Here is a 20617-nt window from a genome sequence, read left to right as displayed (position 1 = left end):
ACATTGGTAGTAGGGCGATGGTTGGACCAGATTATCTTGAAGGTCTTTTTCAACCTTAATGATGCTATGAATCTATGAAATTGGCTGGCCATGACTAATAATGATCACTTCTGGTCTAGTGTCCTACAGGCCACCCAATCAGACACTTCTTCACTTGGTTTGAGATGTCCAGCAGTCTCCAGCATATGTCACCTTCAACATTAGTTGTAATCAACTACCTCAAAGGTCAACAGTTTCTTCCTTTCTTATTACAACACTTGCCCTAAAGCTGCAGGTCACACATCAGCCTGTGAAACACTTCAGCTCTCCAGGGAAGGTCATAGACACTTCTCTACATGGAGAAACAAGAGATAACATAGAAACAATGAATTGCCACATGCTTTACCAGAACAGCACCATTTATCCTACTGCCTGCACACAACAACAACCTGCTGGTCAGGAGTTGATGGGATGTGAATAGGGGCAGATTTAATCAGTAAAGCAAATGAACAGGTGACATGAATTACCAGTTTGTAGCTAGAAGGGTAAACAGCTGAAAATGGGTTTCATCACTATAAAGGTGACAGGCTTTTCACATAACCCAAATTTTTGAGAAGATAGAAAGGCTTTAGTTTTTATGGAAACTTGACGAAGGAGGCTTATATTTCTATGTAGCTATAAGGGGCAAAGCAGTACAGGCAAACAAATACGTAATGGAGCTGAGTCTGGTGCTGAGGTGAGAATTTCATGGTGGTTAATGCTAAATTATCTTTCTAAAGGTGTCAGATATGTTAACTTCTCTATTTTACTGTGCCTACCATTCCAGTGGTAACCAAGGAATTCCCATTTTGCAGTTTCTAAATCTAGATTTGTAGTTGTAACATCCAGGTTAGAACTTGAGTGCAAAGATCAGTTACAAAGCTGTTGTTAAAGCAGGAGCTGTTGCTAATCCTTGTTTTCTCATACAGGTTATTAGTGATAGGGATATCCATTTCTGAAACATGGACACAAGGGAGACCAGGTAAAACTGCTGTGAACTGCCTTCATATAGAAATGTCCAGCTTTTTTTTTTTATAGGCAGTGATGCGTGTATTTCAGGTTTTTGTTTGTTTGTTGTTTTTTTATTTTGTTTTGTGTTTTTTTTTTGGTTGTGGGTTATTTGATTATTTCCTTTCAGTAGGTTAGAGGGGGATTTTTTGGTTTTGTTTTGCTCTATTCCAATTAAGATGTTCTGCTTGGGGCAGCTGATTTAGTGGTTTCTTGAACCTCTTTCACAATCCTGTTTCTGTTGCTGGCTGCTGCAGATAGCAGTGCCAGCTGGCCAGGCATGGTTACTATCAGAACACTGATTTCATGGCTATGTTTTCTCTTGAAAGTGCTTCTTGTTTTGTCAGTTTGTTTTATATATATATATATATATATATATATCCTCTAACATCCCTTGACCAGAGATTCTGAAATATAACTATTATGATATTGTTATTTATGAAGTAGAATGGGAAGTTAAAAGTTTCTCTTTATGTTACCTTTAATTCTCTACTTACTGGCTTTTAACACAGGACCCATGAGTTCAGAGTGCTTGGAGAACTTTTTGTGTATAACGCTGAGGGCAGAATACTTTGAGGGCAAGTACTTATCTCTTTCTGCTGTTGGTAAGTTGATGCAGAAGATCCTGGAGACAGAAATGCACAAAGTGATATCTTTAAAATCCTTTGAGGTCTTCCTATACTAAAATTCCCTGGATCTCATGAAGTGTGTAGAGCTGTTGGAAATACGTTGCACCTCATTATTATTATTATTTAAAATGCCTTTATTTCTGTGTAACCTATTCTTTAGCTTTATTAAGTTATAATTTAGGTATATCAAGTCTAATCATGGCTGTCTTTGCACTCAAACTAAAATGTACCATGTAGGAAGACATGGTAGTTGTTAGACATGTTAGTGGATTTCCCTCCTGGTGAAAATATGCCCCTATAACCACACATACTATTTGGAAAGTACAAAAGCTGAAGCTGACACTACTCTACTAGTTTTGCATAGATGATTCCACACTTTTTTTGCTTATAACTAAGGGGCCTAGTGGATTGGTAAATTATCTGGGGTCTCTGACTGCAGACTTAGTAATCAATGAGTGGTATGTTTGAGTGAAAAGCACCACAGAGTGCCCTGGAAGGGTGAAATGAGTTAACTTTGGTCAGTAAACATAATCAGATGTAAGATATAAAAATACTAACTCAGTCTTGAACTAGCTCTCAATGTTGGTTGTCTGACTAGATGTGATTTTTTTATACTACATCCATCTTCCTAGAACGTTAAACTTGTGTCAAATTCCTCTTAATATATCTTTCCGTTTCAGCATTTTCACCCATACATCAATAGACTCTGCAATTGAAATATGTATGGCTTGAAAGTGTAAAGCAATTATTTTTGGCTTAAAAATCAATGATAATTTTGTAGCTTAGACTTAAGCTAAGCTTTAGTGTGCTTGTCATCCTGATAAGACTCCTGAAGGGTCTCCATTGGCCAGCCAGGCATTAGAGAGAAACATGAGTGTGTGCCAGCCCCAGAACTAAGCCCCTGTGTAGCGAGTTTTCATCATTAATCACCCATGACAACTTTGACACTGATGATCTGTGTCTGGTCTGCACTTACTGGGGCTTCCTCCCTAGTCCTTTAGGATTTCATATCTTCCCATATTGGTCATTTATCATCTTCAGCCTTTCAGCTGCTATGTTTCCTGACCCAGTCTGTTTGTAGCTTTACCTTTATCTTTCTATTGATTTTGATGCATATCTCTACCTCTTTGCAATTTTATCTTAAGTTTGACCTCAAGGTATCTAGCTGGGCCATAAAGGACCTGGGCCAGCTGAACTCTAGGGGCAAGGGAAGATTGCTGAGGGACTTTGCGGAGCAGGAATTGTACTAATTAATACTGATCTTAACTAATTGCCTATAGATCAATCTGGCATAGCCTGGGAGCTAGATGAGGCCTTGGCATCACAGTGTGGCTATACAGTAACTTACAGCAACTGGAATAACATTGAGTTTCGTGCTTCTGCACTAAGCTGCCATTCTCATGTGGAGGTAAGTCTAATATAGGCTTTTTTTTAAGGTACTGATGCTGTGTATGACTTTTACACAAAAATTACCAAATTATTGGCAGGTATTAACTGAGGGGTCATAATGTCTTGAACATCTACTAGCAGAACATTTAGTTCTCCTCAAATGTATCCAGAGATCTAAGAATACAGCATGGTATTGACATTTCAATGCCCTACAGAGTAGCACAGATGAGCATATGAAGAAGCATGTTACATATGTGTCCTAGAAGTGCAACTGCTTTCTACTTGATAAGGATAGGAAATGTATTTGTGTTGCTATACATATAGGTATCTATCTATATATAGGCTAGTTAATCAAGGAAAAAAAACCAATAACATTTCAGTATGGTGGTGCTTTTCTGTGCAAAGTCTAATGGGTAGATTTCCTAAGTTTGGTCACAAGGATAGCTGATGTCCTGCTGGGAAAAATCCGTCTAACAAAAGTTTCCCATATCCATGCAGAAAGATACATTCACAGTAACTATACAAGTCAAAGCATCTCATACTCCTGATATGAAAAATGCTTCAATTCACCTAAAAAGTGCAAGTTGTCATTATGGTCCATGGAGTCCAAGAGAGTTAGTATGTGAAACTAACTATATGGAGGTAAGCACTAGAAGATTTCATCTTTGGAAACAGGTTAGATGCTGGGAATGGGAATTAGAACAGAGTTTGAATGTCATGCTATGAAAGATTTTACTGGTGAAGCCACAGCAGCATCTTGAGCTTAGTGATGTATTTGTTATGTTTTCTATAGACTTCTGAATAGTGTTAATAGCCAATAAAGTTGTGAAATAATATTCAAAAGATTAAACTAACAGACTGAACTAGCTGAATGGTGTCTCAACAAATGCTGAGATAACAAAGCTTCCTTCAGAAAGTACACCTACTGAACTTTCTGGGGAGAACTGTAGAGAGGTAAGAACAATTCCTCTTTGAAGAGGACCTGGGTGTAAGAATGAAGCCCTGGTTTTAACTGGAAGTGAAAATGCTGAAACTAGAAAATTGATATGCTTTAAAAAAAAAAAAAAAACTGAAATGAAGTTGACTATGGATAATACACTATTATGGCATAAAATATCATGAATTCTTGACTTGAAGAGGGGAATGAAAAATCTCCCTTTGGGAAATGCTATTCTCCATTCTTCTCAGTCTCCTACTGTCCTGAAAGTACTGAAAAGGACTTGTGAGATGTTCAAGGCAAGGGGGTTGATGGTGACACTCTTTTCCTTAGATTGACTTTTTTCATTCAGGTTTCTGTCAGGAGGGTTGTTCCAAAGACTGTAAAGGACTTCATTCAAGATGAACCTGAAGACCGGACTCTTGCCTTTCCAGAGGTAAAATTACGGGTTTTCTTCCTAATAAGAGTTAGTGCTACTTCCAACACAACCATCCTTCTTTGTCTACACAGTATAAATTGTCCTTTCAAAAACCTACATTTAAGTAGGAAGAGCAGAACTTCTTTACAAACTGGTTTTAGAATAGAGGTTTTATATATATTAGAAATACAGGCAGCTGTAAGCCTTATCTCCAAGGGAGAAGTGGAGATCTCTTTCTCAGACAACCTAAAAATCAAGTCTTCCCCAGGCAAAAGGGTACGCAACAAAAATTCTAAGAACCCACGGCCCAAGAATGAACTCCAGATTGCCTTTTTTTTTTCTTCTTGAGCCCTATATTTTCAGTGTAGCATTGTAGTTAATCTCCTGCCCCATAATTTATCTCCATACAGAAAGGGACATCTACATTTTTTTTAGTACAATATCTGTTTGCTTTTAATATGGAAAGCTTTTTTGTGTGAGAGGCTGAGCAGGGCAAAGCTTGAGGAGTATCATAGTAGTATTTATGGTAAGTCAACAAAACTTCTGTGTAGTTCAATACATAAAAAATCATCCAATATAGTAAATAAGTCACTTTGAACAGCTTGTTTAAACTGTTAATGAATTTCTACGAGCAGGATAAATCAGGAGAAGCCTCAATATGGCAAATAGTGTTTCATCAACCAGAAGAGAAAAGGGCTTTGCTTGTGAGTGATGCTTGGAGTGCTGGCTATGGACTCAACATCACAGACACCAGGATTCTGTTGCGAGTACCATATAATGCTGCACAAACTCAGCTGGTAAAGGTCGGTACACTCAGTCTAACCAAACAAGTTGTCAGATTATATAGGTCTAACCAGATTTCTTCCTGCAGGCTCAGGGAATTACTTTTTCTACAGTGAGATCAAGTACACTTTACAAACAGCAGTGGATGATCCTAATGGTGGATACTGCTGTGGTGTGTCCTGTAGGTAAGGAATGTGGTACCTCACCCCAATGTTTAAATGTACAGGGAATGTCTGGTAACTACTGTAATGATCTGACAGCTTTCCTATCTGGTCCCTAAGATGGTGTGGATTACACTAACAAAATGATCATCTGGACTGTTCCAAAATACATTCAAGCACTCTGTACTGGAGCAACTAGCTTTAAGGATGTTCTTGTTGAAGCTGGTGTGAATCTACACAAGCTCTCTGCCAAAGAAATGGCTTCCAGGAAATATGTGTTATCTAATGATTTCGGTGTGATTACAATGAAGGTACCAATAGGTGCAGAAGGTGGCTATTACAAGGTTAGTTGGTTATATTGGATGACAGGTAAATTATTTTCTGTTGTAACCGTGTGGTGGTGTTTTGTTTTCCTGGGGAGGAATAACTTTTCATTCTGCTCATTACAAAGGAGGGGAAAAGGGAGGGGGAAGGGGGAGAAAAGGTATATCAAACATCCCAAAAACCCTGACCAAAGGGCTCTTATAAACATCACTTTGTGAAGACTTTTTTCTGATAAGCAGAGACAGACAGAATCCCATAAAGAACTATGATTTTTCTTTCCTCAGATTAACACAGAATTTTTGCCTTTCAATCCTGATGTCATGTTCCTTGAAGACAGTCCTAGCTGGACTATAAAACATACATAGATTCTGTCATACTTTCCACAAAATGTTTAAGATTGAGAACATGCCATTTGTTCTCAAGACCACATTATATCAGGATGCTTTGACACTATGCCTCTAAATCGAGTCCCTTGGAATGAACTCAGTCCTGGGCAAATGTTATAGCTGAACTTCAAAGGAAAATGAAGGAGGAGCCATTTCACTGATTAAAAAAAATCCCCTGCTGTTTGGAACTAGGAGGTGGGCAACAACCTTCAAAAGGTAGTCTCTTGAGTATCCTGAGAATAATACAAACTCTTAGAAAAATAGAGCCTATAATAGTGATACAGTAAGTATGACACAAGAATGCATGATTCCTCACAGGTGCTGGTTTTTCAGACTTCCTTCCCAGCATAAAAGCAGAGCCACAGAGCTCAGGAGGAAGGTTGTTTGGAACTGTAGCTCTAGCTGACCCTGCAGTGTTGTGATACAGCTTTTACTTCATAGATGTCATGTTATATTAAAGGATGCTGATTATACAATTCCAGACTTCTGTGAGCAGTGGACGGCATGGGGCAAGATACTGCATCAACCTGTTCTTGGAACACCAGTGGGAGGATAACAAATGGGGACTAACCAAACATACCATCATCAAGGAAATAGAAACACCATTTGAACTAGTAGAACTCACTGTAACAAACAGTAAGTATCCTAACACTGAGTTTACTGAAGGTTTTGGTACTGAGAGGAGATTGATGCTATTATGTTCCTTTTCAGATTCAAATCTGAGTGCAAGGATAATGAATGTGACAGTGGGAATGTTCCTTCTGGATGTGGAGCTTGTGAACTTGACCATTGAGGGGGCGACTGTCACAGTACCTGAGGCTGTTCAGCATGGGTACCGAATGTATGAGATTAGATATGCTAATCAAAGCAAAGCCTATGTAATACAAGTGCCATTTGATGCACCAAGCATTAAGAAAGAGGTGTGTACTACAAAAGAGCAGCTAATCCTGGTGTAGAAATTATATCACTCAGTGATTTTTACTTCTAAAAATGTTTTTTTCAGTATGTGAGAGATGATGTAAGAACATACACACTGAATGTCACACTGGAGTTCATAATTCATCCAACAAGTGAGACCTTCTCTGTCCTCGTTGTTACACTATCTGCTGTTAAAGATGCTGGTAAGCTAGTGGAACCTGTGCAAAACTGTACTTATCTGGCTGTGATTTACCTGGCTGTGAACTCAGCTGCTAACTGGGCGAAGTTCAGCCAGTGATGCTCTCAGTACTAAATAGTGCTATTAAACTCTGATGGCACCTAGCATGTTGGCTGACCCTTAGCTGTATTACAGTACTGCCCAGCGCAAGGGGATTTTGTGATGAGAACAACGTCCATCTCCACATCACTCATGGGAATGTGGACCAGGACTGGATGCCCTTCATCTCAGGCCTACACCTGACCCCAGAGGCTGCACAGAAGTACAACTACAACCTGAGTGATAATGGCACTCACTTGGCCATCTCTGTCCCTTTCCTTTCTTCCCTCCTGGACTATGAGGTAAGGATGCCAGTTTGTATCAACTGAAAGATGTGCTAGCCATGAGATGAACGTGATATACTATGTCCTTGTAGATAAAATGAACCTTCCAAAATAAAGCTTCCTTTTGGATAGGCTTCAAAGGATTAAAGGAGGACTCTCTTTTCTTTTTGGCCTTGGAAGAACACTTATTTCCCTTGGCTAATGTTGGCAGAAGTAGCCAGGAGAAAGCACTTTGCAAATACTTGCAAAGGCTGAAGAACATCTTAATGGCAATTGCACAGGCAGTGACACTTGTGTTGTATTGTGAATCTACTGAAGATGTTCTGCATCTGCTTCTAGGTTAAGATGAAAAATCTCTTGTGGATTTGGTTTTGGTCAAAGACCATTACCTCTGGCTTGTTATAACCTGCTCTTAATTCTTTAGTTTTTTTAGAAGAGCAGTGGATCTTCATTTAACCTGTGATAATCCTCTCTAGGATATTCATATGTCTGGAGTATTGGCTTCACTCCATTTAACCTTGAAAGATGGAGTCACCTTTGCTAATAAGAAGGACTTCTCAATTTCCTGCAGATTTTCCCCTTCAGAGCTCATACGTATGTACACTGCCACTGATATATTTAGCTTTTAATGCTCTTTGAGTTGTATAAGTCACACAAGCCCACGCTGTCTGAAATGTTTCTAGAGCTTATACTGGTGTGATACCCTATCTGCCTGTCAATTTTTATGCCAAGTAATATGCTACAAGAAAAGTCAACTTACAGTCTATAGGAAAAAATCCTGTCCAGTACAAGGTTTGGGAAGGAAAAGAGACAATATACTTCCTTTCACACTTCCAAAAGCATGAAACTTTGTCAAAGGGGTTTGGGGTTGTTTGGGGTGTCTTCCTGGGTGCTTCTTCTTTCTCTGGTGGGAAGATGGGCATGTGGGGGTTAGTTTATAAATAGTCACTGAAAACCTACTCATCTGGATTGGAGGTACTGAATATCTTGGCTAGAAAAATCTCTTTGGGGGAGATTAAGACGTTCTAGGAAGAGAAAGGTGAGTGAAATGGTCACCTTAGTCTGTGTAGCGCATGCTCTACTGGTGTTAGCTTGAAGAAAATCAAGTGTAAGTACTGAAGAGTCTTATTCAAATCTTCATCTTCATGAGCTGCTAAAAGTCTTGCTAGGAAATCCATACAGAACCTCTTAGTTATACTAAGCTACAGAACAGAAGAACTGGAGTCTGAAGAACTGATTTGTACTGAAAAATGTATCTCTTTTCCTCTTCCAGAGTGCCTTCCCAATGGCACTGTGTTTATTACTGCAGTGAAACTGGTAAGACTTGCAGACCTGGACACCAGCCTCCTTGTGTTAAGTGACAGAAACTGCAAGCCCAGCCTAGTGACAGAGAAGACTGCAACTTTCAAATTCAATGTGAATACATGTGGAACAAGAAGAAAGGTAAGTGCTTAGTGATATGAAGTTTACTCTTTATTGGGATAGGTTTAGCACTAGAACTGCCAGAAGTTCAGAGCTGAGTAGAAGCTGCAAAAGGTCACAACTGATAAGTAGTCGTTTTCAACATGAGGCATACCTAAGGTCCTTTTCTGAGGATACCAAATTCTGTTGGGCTGAATTTTGAAACTTCACCTTCCTAGTTGGTGAAAGAAACTTTCAGGACCAGATGAGCTTGTTTTCTGAAACCAGCATTTAGCTTGACATCTCTGAATTGTTCAGTAATGGTCTTGAATGTGAGTTTGTGTTGCCAGTACATATTCCTAGTATGTTATTCGTATGTCTTATAGAAACTGGTTAGATATCACTAATAAATACCTAAACCAACACTAGAGCGGGCTTCCTCTTTCTGCCACATACTGTTTAAAGAGCAAATAGAGACAAAATAACAGAAGATCAAATCACTTCTAAATTCCAGTCACAACAAAAACAGCTTACTTCTCTGAATGCTAGGCACTGGTTCTGCGAACAGAATCAACAGAATTCCTTTTTTGTGTGTCCCAATGCACTTCTTTCTGGGGTGCTACGTCATTTGAGACTGTTAGCTTGATAAGCTACTTCTTGATAATGACTTTGCTGTTAGCTGTAGCTTGCTTTGGTTCAGAAGGTACTGGACAGTAACTTCTGGCCACTTCCAAGTGTACTCTGCTCAGAGCCATCTGCCAGTCAAGGCATGTGGATATTTTGTAAAAAAAAAAAAAAGTCAATTCCAAAGTAACTGTCCTGTTTGTAACAATATATATCTTCTAGTTTAATAGCACATCTATAACATATGAGAATGAGGTAGTCTACTTCAGACCTGGAAATGATTCACCAGTATACAAGTAAGTGACATTTCCTAGAGGGAGGCTGTCCAAGATGTTTCAGTTTCTGAAATCTAATACTAAACATCTTCCCTCAGATTGAAGTTTGTATGCTTATACACAATCAAGCAGACTGTTGATGTCCAGTATGAGACTAAGAAGAACCCATCATCCAGTATTAAGCCAGGGTTTGGCTCTCTTGACCTCTCATTGAAGCTTTTTAAAGGTAACCTTTATGATCAGAATTTTTGGAATTGATGGGATTGAAAAGGACCTCTGGAGATCACTTTGTCCAACTCCCCTGCACAAAGAGTGACCTAAAGCAAGTTGCCCAGGACTATGTCTAGGCAGCTTTTGAATATCACCAGGGTGAACTGAAAAATCTCTTCAAGGCCTCAGAGGCTGTACCTTCAGAATGCAACACAAATAGTCAAGTATCTACAGTGGATCATACCATGTGCAACCAAGTCTTACAGTTTTTCTGCTTGGTATGAGAGCATTAACTTCTGTGTAGTGGATGTGATGGCAGTGTTTGAAGTGTGGCAAGTGGAGAAATTACCACTGACCACAATAACTATAACTTCCTTCAGAAGGAAGCTACATGCGTTACTGCTGTAAAACGGTAACACTGCTGGCAAAATGTTCTAACTGAAGTCTGAACAAAACCATCACCCTGACTGGAGTGGCCCTGATGCTTTGTTACCTTTTTAAAAGCAGTTTTGAATGAGAGTCTGACTTAACAGGTTTTAACAGAAAGAAGCTTCCTTCCTCTAGATCTTCAGAGCCAAGAAATACAGTTCAAGTCTTTGTTTTCTTTACTAGTTCTTATTTTTCTACCATCGTAGCCCTATTTGCTGACATCTCCATTTTTTTGTGCTGCTGTGATGGAGTAAATGGGGGTGGAAAGCAGAGTGACTCAGAGCTGGTGAATACCTACCCTGTAAAAAGGAAACTCTACCATTAATGCTCTCTTCTAGACAAGTCCTATTCTGACCCCTATCAAGAATTGGAATTTCCTGTGGTAAAATACCTGAAGGAAGCACTATATTTGGAAGTAGAACTGCTCCAGCCTGCAGATCCAAGACTAGAACTAAACCTGGAAGACTGTTGGGCTACAAACTCCCAAAATCAGGACAGCCTTCCACAGTGGCCAATCCTCATAAATGGGTAAGAAGAGCTTCCCTTCTGTGTCTGGTAACTGCTGAGCACAAAGCCCCTAACCTTAGTTAGAAGGAGAGTGTAAGAGGACAGAGTTCACCTGGGAAGGATTTTTCATCCTGATTCTGTATCTGCTGCTATGCTGTGAAAGGCATGAGGGTGTTTTTACATAAGCTATGCCTTCTGGTATCAGAAGGTCACTGGGGTGGGCAGAAATACTAGCTTCTAGCTAATCATTATGAAAGAACAAGAAGTAACTATTACTACAGCTAAATACAATGGCAAAAGAGAGGGACTGTGACTGGGAGAGGCTCTTTCCTCAGGCCATAGTGGTAGAGATAATGGAAGTTTCTCAGCATTTCACCTCCTTGGCTTGCATAAGGACCTTGTCAAAGTGATGAAGGTTTAGATTAAGGACACTTTCTTTCATTTTCCCAAAAAAAAGGTGTGAAAACGGCAAAGACTCTCACAGAACAGTCATCCACAAAGTTAATTACAGCAACAGAGTAAAATTTCCTCAGCACCTGAAGAGATTTGAAGTGACGATGTTCACCTTTATAGAAGGCACAACTCCATTACAAAAGCAGGTGAGATATCTCTGGTTTGTTGTGCACTGTCAGTGGTCTCAGTGCATGAGCCTGGAGTAGCGCATGCAGCAAATGCTGTGGAAGATCTCAGCTGGCCCTGTGCTGCTGGGGGCTGTTAGCCACCTCCTTGAAGGCTTAACACTATAGGAGTAGCAAATAGAGACTAGTGACTCACTAGCATTCACTTCATCTCATTTGGAATCAGTACACATCCAATATTTGCCAAATAAGACTCCATGTACACACTACAAATATTTTTACCTTGTAGCTGTATTTCCACTGCAGCGTGGTGATCTGCAGCACTACGCCACAGCCTTCCGACTTCCTTTGTCAGAGGAGATGCAATCCTGGGAAACATAGACGTGGTAAGAAAAACATTTCTCAAGTCATTCCTGAAGCTTGCTCAGCAACACAGCACATGCTCTCTGGAGCTTTGTCAGATGACAGACTCCTAGTCCTAGTGTGTGCTGTACAGAATATTAAAAGCTGAAATGTCTCATTAGACCACAGTACAGAACCACAACCGCATGGGCAAGCATCATCTGGGGCAGTGCTTATTAGGAAGGAAAACACAACCAGCAGAGGTAGGTATTGCTTTTAGATCATATTACTGATATACCAAATGTACTACTCTTGTAACATAAAAGGCTTCTGCGCATTTCTCTCCTCTCTGTAGGTGAATACACTCTCTCTTGACAGAGACTAAACAAGAACTGTTTAGTTTTATGCGGTTAAATGGCCTATGTAAATGCAGTCTGCCCAGACTTTCAATTAAGGACACTGCAAAAATATCTTGGAAAATACTCAGTGTCTGCTGACGTAAGGGTTAACTAACCAAGTACAGCTGAATCTTTGTCTCTTAGTCAACTTTAGTGTGTTGCTCTCCTGTGCTCCTCTAGAGTCTAGTAGTCTTCATCTTTGTGTAACTTGCATCTGACCTAGTCTTCTCAGCTAACGTGTCTGAAACTTGTCTAGCTGCTTTGCAATTGGAAACATCTGTTTTGGTGTAGAGGGGGAAAGGTAGCAGCAGATGTAATGTCAACTGCAAATCATTTGTTATTACATGTTTTTTTAAAGTTTTAAGATGAATAAAGTGTTGCAGGGACCTCAGTAAGTCTTTTTTCTGAAGCATTTTCTGAAGCAAATGGTAATAAATATATTTGATCTTTAGTGGCAACTACTAGGGGAAAAAAAAGTAAGCTGTGGATTTCACTGGAGGGTTGTGGCTCTGCAATGTCAAGTTGCCTCCCTTGGTTGTGGGGTAAATCAGTCACAGGTAGCATTAATAACTCTGCTTAGCAAAGTAATCTGCCACCCTAAAGGAAAAAAGCTTTTAGTGGAGGTGTATAGCAGTAATGATAATACACGGACTTCATCTATAAAGCGTTTAGGAGTTTTCCTTATTAGAAGACATGATATGTAGGCACTTCTGTCAGATAATCCTGTCCTTTCTTTTTTTTAATGGGTAGAAAATTTCTTAATTTATTTGCATCTGAGTAGTGGTATGAAAAGTTTGGATTCAGTACTGTATTTTCCTGTTCTAAGGAAAGATTGCATAGCATGAATCATTATTGTTTAGGTACAGAGACACAACAGGTATACAATGTTTGCTTTTTAACTTTATATTAAATGGAATTCTACTACAAGGAATTGCTGTGAAAGGTACCTTGAGCAAGAAACTATATTATTCCATGAATCTATTTGTACCTTGTGAAGAAAAACACAAAGATTTGTAGCTCTGCTGTTGTTATACCTGTACAGAGATCCCATTAAACAGTTTATGCTATAAGTTCAAGATCATGTTTGAAAGTCTTCTCCATCTTCTAGTTGCCTGCTAAGTATATCTGTAGTTGATTTTATTATTCTTTCTGGAAAAAAAAACACCTGTGGGCTTCATGATGAGTGACAAAAAGTCCCTAGCTGTGCCTCAAGACTGTCCTCCAGTAGAGGAGGCTACAATACTGTATTAGTCTTCTTTCTGCTCTGGTTGGTGAAGACTAAAGTTATGGAGCTATGATATTGAGGAATGAGATGTGTCAGCAAGGAAATGAAAGGAAAATGCAAAACTTGTAAGCCTGATGAGACTTGACAGGCCAGTGATTTTGTGCTTACTGCTTTCCCTGCTTTAACTGAATGGCTTAAGCACCAGCTATTCCTCAGTCTGTGGACATGAGCTATTGAGAATTCACAGGACACATCTGTAATAGCCTGCTAGGGCTTTGTACCTAACAGAACACAAGCATAGTCACTTTAAGTGGTATGGTAACTTCCCTGTATGTCTTATATCATGCTGATTGTCTCCCAAGAAATGAGCCTGGTATGCAGCCTCTCCCCCGGATAGGGGACCTGCAGCTTTCATCTGCCAGTGATCTACCAGCACAGTGTGGGCTGCCTTGGGTAGCCTGAGCTGCCTTCTCCCCTCTTACAGCTGTGCAGGGGTGGGGAGGAAAAATGTAATAGCCAGGAACAGATGTGAGAATCATGCATGGGGAAACGGCAGCCTATTGTGAACTGTCCTTGATGTGGTTTCCTGAGTCTTAAACTTCTCTTCAAACCAAGACTCGAGTGAAGTCGTTTAATATAAATGCAGTATTTAAAGTCTTTCATCTATGGAGATGTGTTCCCCTCACCCTGGATTAGGCAATATCTCAAGATTCTCCCTATTGACAGTGATTTAAGAGCTGTAAAAAAGCTATTTAACTTTTTCTCTACTGTTTAGTCTTTCTAAAAATTGTTCATTGTCAATTTGCAAAATGAGAATTCTTAATAGATAAGATGGTCCTTTATTTTCTTCACTGATAATTCAAGGAAACTTCTTTCCAAATTACTTTCCATGGCTGAACTAAGATTCATGTAAACCTTGTCAGATTTTACAACAGTATGTGAGACAATTCATTTCAATATCAGCAAAATATTTTTAAAGACAATGTGACAGTAGTACTTTCTCTACCTTAGAGGTCTGTTTATACTAAAATTCAGTAAGCACCTTCCTAGTTTTGTATATTTAAAAAAAAATCTTCTTGAAGTGTTGAATCAACACCTCTTTGCCTTTTAAGTGGATATTTTATGACCACATGCTTTTCCCTCCGGTATTTGGGATGTTATTTTTATATCCCTGTTAACACAAGTTGAAAGGAGATCGATCTTCTTTGTTTATGCTTAATGTCTCCTACAATTTCAACAGGTGAATGATAAAAATCTAAGGGGAAAGAAGTCTTCTGTGATTTGTTTTTCTAAGAAAATAGAAACAATAATGGAATTCTACTGCAGACAGATATTTCCACTTGAAAAAATGGTGATAAGTCAGATACAGTGTGGCTAATTATAGCACTAGCTGTTGATAGAAATGGTTCTAACTTACTCTACTGTAACTTTGACCTGGCTAGTGTTTTTAAAACTATGTGGTGCTTTAGTCTCTTAGAACAACAACAACTTACTATTAACTAAATATTAGAAGATTAAGAAAAGCAACACTTGTACCAAAGTGAATTGGGTCAGAGAACATTTTTGCTTTTTATTTTAAATCTTAGTGTCTTCAGTAGAAGAGTAAATGTCATGAACATATATCAACAGGAAAATATGTCCTGAGAGTGAGCTAATGATGTGGGAGGCTTTGGTTCAAGTTTTTTTTCTGCCTGATAGTCTTGCTTCGGTCAGTCTTCAGATTGTCATTTCCTTACATATTCTACTTCCTTTTGGGCATGCAAGTCCAGAAACACTGAAGCGCCACACTAAGAACATTGACAAATCCTAGGCAGGTTCCTACTTTAAATGTTTCAAAGCATAAGTAAGCTGTATCAGTCTCCTTACAGTACTTGGTATAGTGATAAGAGAACAAGCCTAGGCTCACGTTGTGTAAAGAAGCAAAAAGGCAGAAGCTTAACCAGGGAGAGTTTTCAGATGGACTCAATTGGACTCAATTTTTCTAACTCATGGCAGCAAAGCTGCTTTATTGGGAACTGGGTCTCTTCTCCATGGTTAAGTTTTGTATCTGTTATAGCTATGAATTTTACCTGATTTAATTTTACTGTAACTTATAAATGCAGAAATTTGGATCTTCAGAAGCTGGGGTGCATCTGTACTCGTACATTAATGTATACTATGTATGTGTTTTATACACATATAATCTATATAACTTTCTGTCATGCAGAGCTGGGCTTCCCCTGAAGAACTGGTTGAAGCCCTTTAGCAGGAGCCTTTCTTCCCCTCAGACACACCTATATGCAGCCCAAATGTGTAACCATAAAACTTCTTGGCACCTATGTGGTGCTCCTCGGTTTAGAATTTCAAAGTGCTGTGTGGGGGCAGGCAGCCCCTGAGCTCCCCCCTGTTCTGCAGCTCAGGGAGGGTCTTGAGGCAAGCTCCGGCTCCGAGTCTTTTAACGGCTGAGGAATATTCTCTGAGGTACTTACTCTTTCCACCTAGAGGCAATTTGACATCCTTGTCATCAGCAACATCGCTGTACTGTTCATGTGGTGGGCAGTAATGCTGTCCCTCTCCTTATCTCAAATGGAAAGCTTGGGCTGGAGGCTGGAGAATGGAACTGGATGTGGACCGGCACCCTAATTAGTGGAATTCCTCCTTTTTGCAGATGAGCTCCCTACTCAACAAAACCTACCTCCAGGTGCACTAGAATAGATGCTGCTCTGAGGTACAAGAAACCAAGAGCCTATTCTCATATAGCTCCTGTTAGCAACATTACCTCTGATATTCTTAAAAATAAAAAAAAATATAGTCCATGTCCTGTTGCTATCATGAATATAACAAGTCAGACCCTCTCTTCACATGCAGTGAAACATACATGCTCAGGGGAAGAATTACAAAAGGAGAGAGTTAGAGAGAAGCTGTGTTATGCAGAGCAAACATGGCACATCCTAGGACATCCACATCCTAGAGTCAAAGAATCAGAGACTGATTTGGGTTGGAAGGGAAGTTAAAGACCATCTAGTTCTAACCCCCCTGCTGTAGGCTGAACAACCCCAACTCTCTCAGCCTGTCCTCAAAGGCGAGGCACTCCAGCCCTCTGACCATCTTCATAGCTCTTCTTTGGACTGGCTCTGGCCGTTCCATGTCCTTTGTATGTTGGGGGCTAATGACCAGAGGCTCCAGCTTAGGTCTCAGAGCGGAGATGAATCATCTCCTTTGACATGATAGCTACACTCCTGTAGCCATGAACTGAACCCACCTACACCTCTTACTCCTATGTTTTGGTTACTTTTTTCTCATTATTTGCAGGTGCAACAGGAGCTTCCCTTAAAGGGGAGTGGCTCTGTCAGTACTAACAAATCAAACGGCACCAGTATAGCATGTGATACTAAATTAACCCCCTCTTGGACATGAATCTTGGTCCTATTACAACACAGGGATTGATTTAGGACAGGCCATGGCCTGTTCACTAAGGGCACCTTATGCCTCTAGAGCCACCATGTGCTGGAGCTCAAAGTAGTTAAGGCTACAGCATCAGCCACTGGAATTCTGGGGCCTAGAGTGTGGGCACAGGTAAGGTCTGGTTCACTAGCACAGAAGTGGTAAAATGGTCCTGAAACTCAAATGCCTTTCCTTTGTGGTTACTTAGAGCTGCTCTTCCACTTTGGACTCGAAGGGAGAGAGGGACTCTGGAGACACCCAGAGAGACATGGCCCAGCATCTTCAGGGCCTTCGGTTTTCCTGCGGCCAAGGTGGGGGGTGGGTAGGAAATGTCAGCCCTGAGCCATTCCTCAAATCTGCAGGTTTTCTCCTTCCTACTGGGAGTCTTTTTGCATACAGCATTACATAGTTCTGTATGAGTAACAGCCTTCAGAAGCCATTAGCTATCACTGTCTTCCTTTATAGTTGAGTAAACTAAGGCAGTAATGCTGAATGACCAGCAAGATTACAGATAAACTAGCCATAGAAGTGGATGCTGTTACTTCCCTTCCTTTGCTTTATCAAGCGCTGGAAACACAGTTATTACCTGTAGTTCCAGGTTTGGAAGATTTAAGGAACAAAGTTAAAAGACTTCCCAAACGCAGACAATCTATTTGGTATAGTATACTGGTCTATCAAACCAGTATACTTGGGAATGATGATGGTCTACAACCAAGATGACAATGATAGAACCATCCTCTGTGTATCTGCTTGTGGCTTGCCAGCACCAGTGAGCTGGTACCCCCCTTTACTGCTGTCACCTACATCGAGAGTCTTTGTGAAAGGGCTCAGCGTCAAGCTCTCAGTTCTGGCTCTGGAAAGATCCTGTGGCCAACATACAATTTCACTTCCTTAAACAGTAGGAGGACCGAATCAAAAAATAAATAAATAAAAATCCACATTGATCTTGCCTATGCTGAAGCCCAAAAGCTTGTGAGAAATACAATGCGGGTTAAAACAAAACAGAAGCATAGGGGATATGTTTAAATGTGAATACGTTTTGAGTGACACTGCTACCTGCATAAATTTGAATTTAGCTGCTTTTTTCAGATGGTGATGGATTTCACACTGTTTGCTCCAACATGCACGAATCATGTGAGAAGAACACCGAGTCAGCTTAGGTTGAGCCAGGGAGAAAAAGTGTACAAAACCAACTATATTTCACTCCAAACAACCAGAAAGAAGAAAGAAAAAAGAGAAAGGTGCAATAAAGTTTTAGCTTTGCAGAGCTCTGCTACAGGATGCATCCTCAAACTTAGACCATCTGCCCCACACAGATGTGTTGATTGATTCATCCTGGTGAGACAAACCTGTTACCTCCTGCCTGCTGCTTTCTCAGTGTCTTACATCTCCCCATGGAGAAAAGGTTAATTTGTCTTAATTAGCTCTGCACTGTTCAGCCCTGCAATGCATCAAGTCTGCCCTAGGTTTTGCTCCTCTCTGTGCATTGCTGGTCTCAGTGTAGCCAAGTCTTTATAAACAATCTACAATGAGATAAAGCAAACATTTTTTCTTTGTTTTTGCTGCAGTGAGACTTGCATGATCTCCATCACACAAAAGGCAAAGAAATTAAAGATTTGGACTATGTCGTCATTTGTTTGTTTTTTTGGAAAGTTTCATGGGTGTGTTTTACAGGACTGTTACTGGTTGTAGGAAATCTCTGATGTGACAGCTTTTAATAAGGAGACATTATGGTTGTCAGAGTCCTCCTACATTTCAGTACATCTTGAGGATAAAATTTTGTATCTTTCTCATATCTGAATCAATTTATCTCATGCCAGAGAGAAGGAAGAGGAACAGAACTCAGTCTTATTTGTTCTAGAAAGCTGATGTAAAAATGTCTTCTACAATTTATTAGACATTGAAGCAAAGAGTTTTATAGATTAAATACAGACAGAAATATTATATGTTTCTGTATATATTAATACAGAAGATAGAATTTGACAGCAATTTATCTAAATAAAAAGACAGCTTATATTTCAGTTCCAGTATTTAGTGGTCATGGTTAGATTTTACCTATCTGTCAGTTATATAATACAAGATACAGACTATGACATTGATATTTATTTGTTTATGAGCAAAGATTTTCTTACTATTACTTTGTTTCTTGATTTTTAGGTACAGCAGAAATGTAGATAAATAGACAACACTTGAACTAGCTATACATGTTCTTCCTCGTCCTAACATTAAAGTGCCTACAAACCAATACAATTATTATCCTTATATAGTTTTTGTTATTTACTTTTTAAAAAATCACTTTAAAACCTATGGATTTACTATTGTCCTGATTAAACAGAAGATCAGTCAGAACAGTGATACATAAATCCTAGGAAGCTCAGATAGCTTTTTGTTTTGACTTTAGTATCAGAGTAAGCTTAAAATTTCTCAGAAGCTTATTATTAAAAAAATAAAAAATAAAAAATAAAAAAAGGGAAAAAAAATGATAAAAGCAAAAAGCAAGATTTCCATCTCAGCGACTTGTAGCTCAGCTTTAAGGCCATCCTACATCACCTTCCAGCATTGCGTCCTGTGTACACCAGTGACCCTCGCTCCCCCTCCCTCTTGCTCCTCTGGCACCCAGTGTCACAATACTCCAGTGAGGAAGAAATTTTGCTGGTTTTGTATGTTGTTTGTAAAGGCTCTTCCACAGCAGAGCCGGGGGCAGAAGGGCAGGTGTTCCAGGTGGGTCTACGTGCGCTTGACGCTGTTGAGGAGCTCCGTCAGTTCACTGATGTACTTGATGGTGTACTTCAGGGTCTGTATTTTGGTGAGGGGCTGGCCCCGCTGGCTGTAGGCAGGGGGCAGGTAGTTGCGCAGTGTGTGTAGTGCATCAGCCAGGGTCCTCATCCGCAGCTTCTCCCTCTCGCTGGCCTTCCTTCGGCGCTGGGCCGACATCCGCACCTTGGTGCCCTTGGGCAGCCGGGCCTGCCCGGGACTGGGCAGGTAGGCAGGGGGGAAGTCCACCAGGCCGTATCCCACCAGGCTGCCACCACCGTAGGGGGTCTCCGCTGCTGCTGGGCAAGGGGACGAGGAGTAGGACTCAAAGGATGGTGTCGGAGACAAGCTGTGTGGAGAGGAGACGGGGTGCAGCTCGAAAGCCCCGGTGGCGTTTTTCCAGTCCCAGGAAGATAAACAGACGGAGTGCTCCGAACCCAAAGCATCTTCCATATTTATCAGCGTCTCGTGCAATTTGTCCATCCTGGAGGAGCGTGCGGGAGAAGCAATTCCCACTGCCCGCCAGCAAAGGCTGGAGCCGCCGGCTGCGGAGACCTTTTTATGATGGAGGAAGGAAAGTGACAAAGTGGGAACGTGGGTTTGGCGAGGGGAGTTCAAAGGAGCACCACAAGTGCTAAGATGGAAAATGAACTCCTGATGTGCTAGTTTCTTCTCAGTGATAATTATCAACCTTCAGCTAAAAAGCCTTTAAGCTAACAGGCAACAGTGAGAAAGGAGGAAAAAAAGATTATCTTCTTGCGACTAAACCAATTAAGGCTGCGCATCAACATTTAACGTTGCGCTGGGGGGATAAGTGTTGGGAGAGGAAAAAGAAAATTAACAATTTTGCAAAACAGTTAGCAGATAGAGAGTTTAAAGATAGTGAACGTTAACACAGCCCCTGAATTTCAACCATCGA

At 40.3% G+C, this 20617-nt stretch overlaps 2 protein-coding genes across 4 annotated transcripts; one reads left to right on the top strand and one right to left on the bottom strand.

Annotated features, from left to right (window-relative positions):
• The first annotated feature begins 580 nt into the window (after positions 1-580).
• LOC106030748 (zona pellucida sperm-binding protein 2-like) lies at positions 581-13366 on the top strand. 3 transcript variants are annotated; one of them, XM_066994968.1, is made up of 22 exons: positions 581-715; positions 948-1000; positions 1539-1631; positions 2936-3063; positions 3543-3686; positions 4334-4417; positions 5035-5196; positions 5271-5367; positions 5464-5687; positions 6536-6689; positions 6765-6973; positions 7057-7174; positions 7345-7550; positions 8009-8126; positions 8806-8975; positions 9780-9853; positions 9931-10058; positions 10810-10999; positions 11436-11577; positions 11846-11942; positions 12081-12161; positions 12225-13366. In XM_066994968.1, exons 1-22 carry the CDS (start codon positions 693-695, stop codon positions 12251-12253), a joined length of 2724 nt encoding a protein of 907 aa, XP_066851069.1. In that variant the 5' UTR covers positions 581-692; the 3' UTR covers positions 12254-13366. The 3 variants fall into 3 exon arrangements, with proteins under 3 accessions (XP_066851069.1, XP_013028127.3, XP_013028125.3); XM_013172673.3 differs by having other exon boundaries at positions 5035-5202; positions 12254-13366; XM_013172671.3 differs by having other exon boundaries at positions 5035-5202.
• Positions 13367-18883: 5517 nt separating this feature from the next.
• MSGN1 (mesogenin 1) lies at positions 18884-20181 on the bottom strand. Its single transcript, XM_013172811.3, has one exon. It carries the CDS (start codon positions 20179-20181, stop codon positions 19672-19674), a length of 510 nt encoding a protein of 169 aa, XP_013028265.1. The 3' UTR covers positions 18884-19671.
• Positions 20182-20617: the final 436 nt, after the last annotated feature.

This window comes from Anser cygnoides, chromosome 3 (assembly GCF_040182565.1).
Source record: "Anser cygnoides isolate HZ-2024a breed goose chromosome 3, Taihu_goose_T2T_genome, whole genome shotgun sequence".
Lineage (NCBI taxonomy): Eukaryota > Metazoa > Chordata > Aves > Anseriformes > Anatidae > Anser > Anser cygnoides.
This window is presented reverse-complemented; position numbering and strand designations above follow the sequence as displayed.

Bases quoted from the DNA above. Each gene is read 5' to 3' on its own strand.
- LOC106030748 (XM_013172671.3), top strand. From the start codon at position 693: ATGGAGCTGAGTCTGGTGCTGAG. The intron at 5,203-5,270 runs GTCGGTACACTC...TTCTTCCTGCAG, and splicing joins CACAAACTCAGCTGGTAAAG to GCTCAGGGAATTACTTTTTC. The intron at 11,000-11,435 runs GTAAGAAGAGCT...CCCAAAAAAAAG, and splicing joins TGGCCAATCCTCATAAATGG to GTGTGAAAACGGCAAAGACT.
- MSGN1 (XM_013172811.3), bottom strand. From the start codon at position 20,181: ATGGACAAATTGCACGAGACGCTGATAAATATGGAAGATGCTTTGGGT.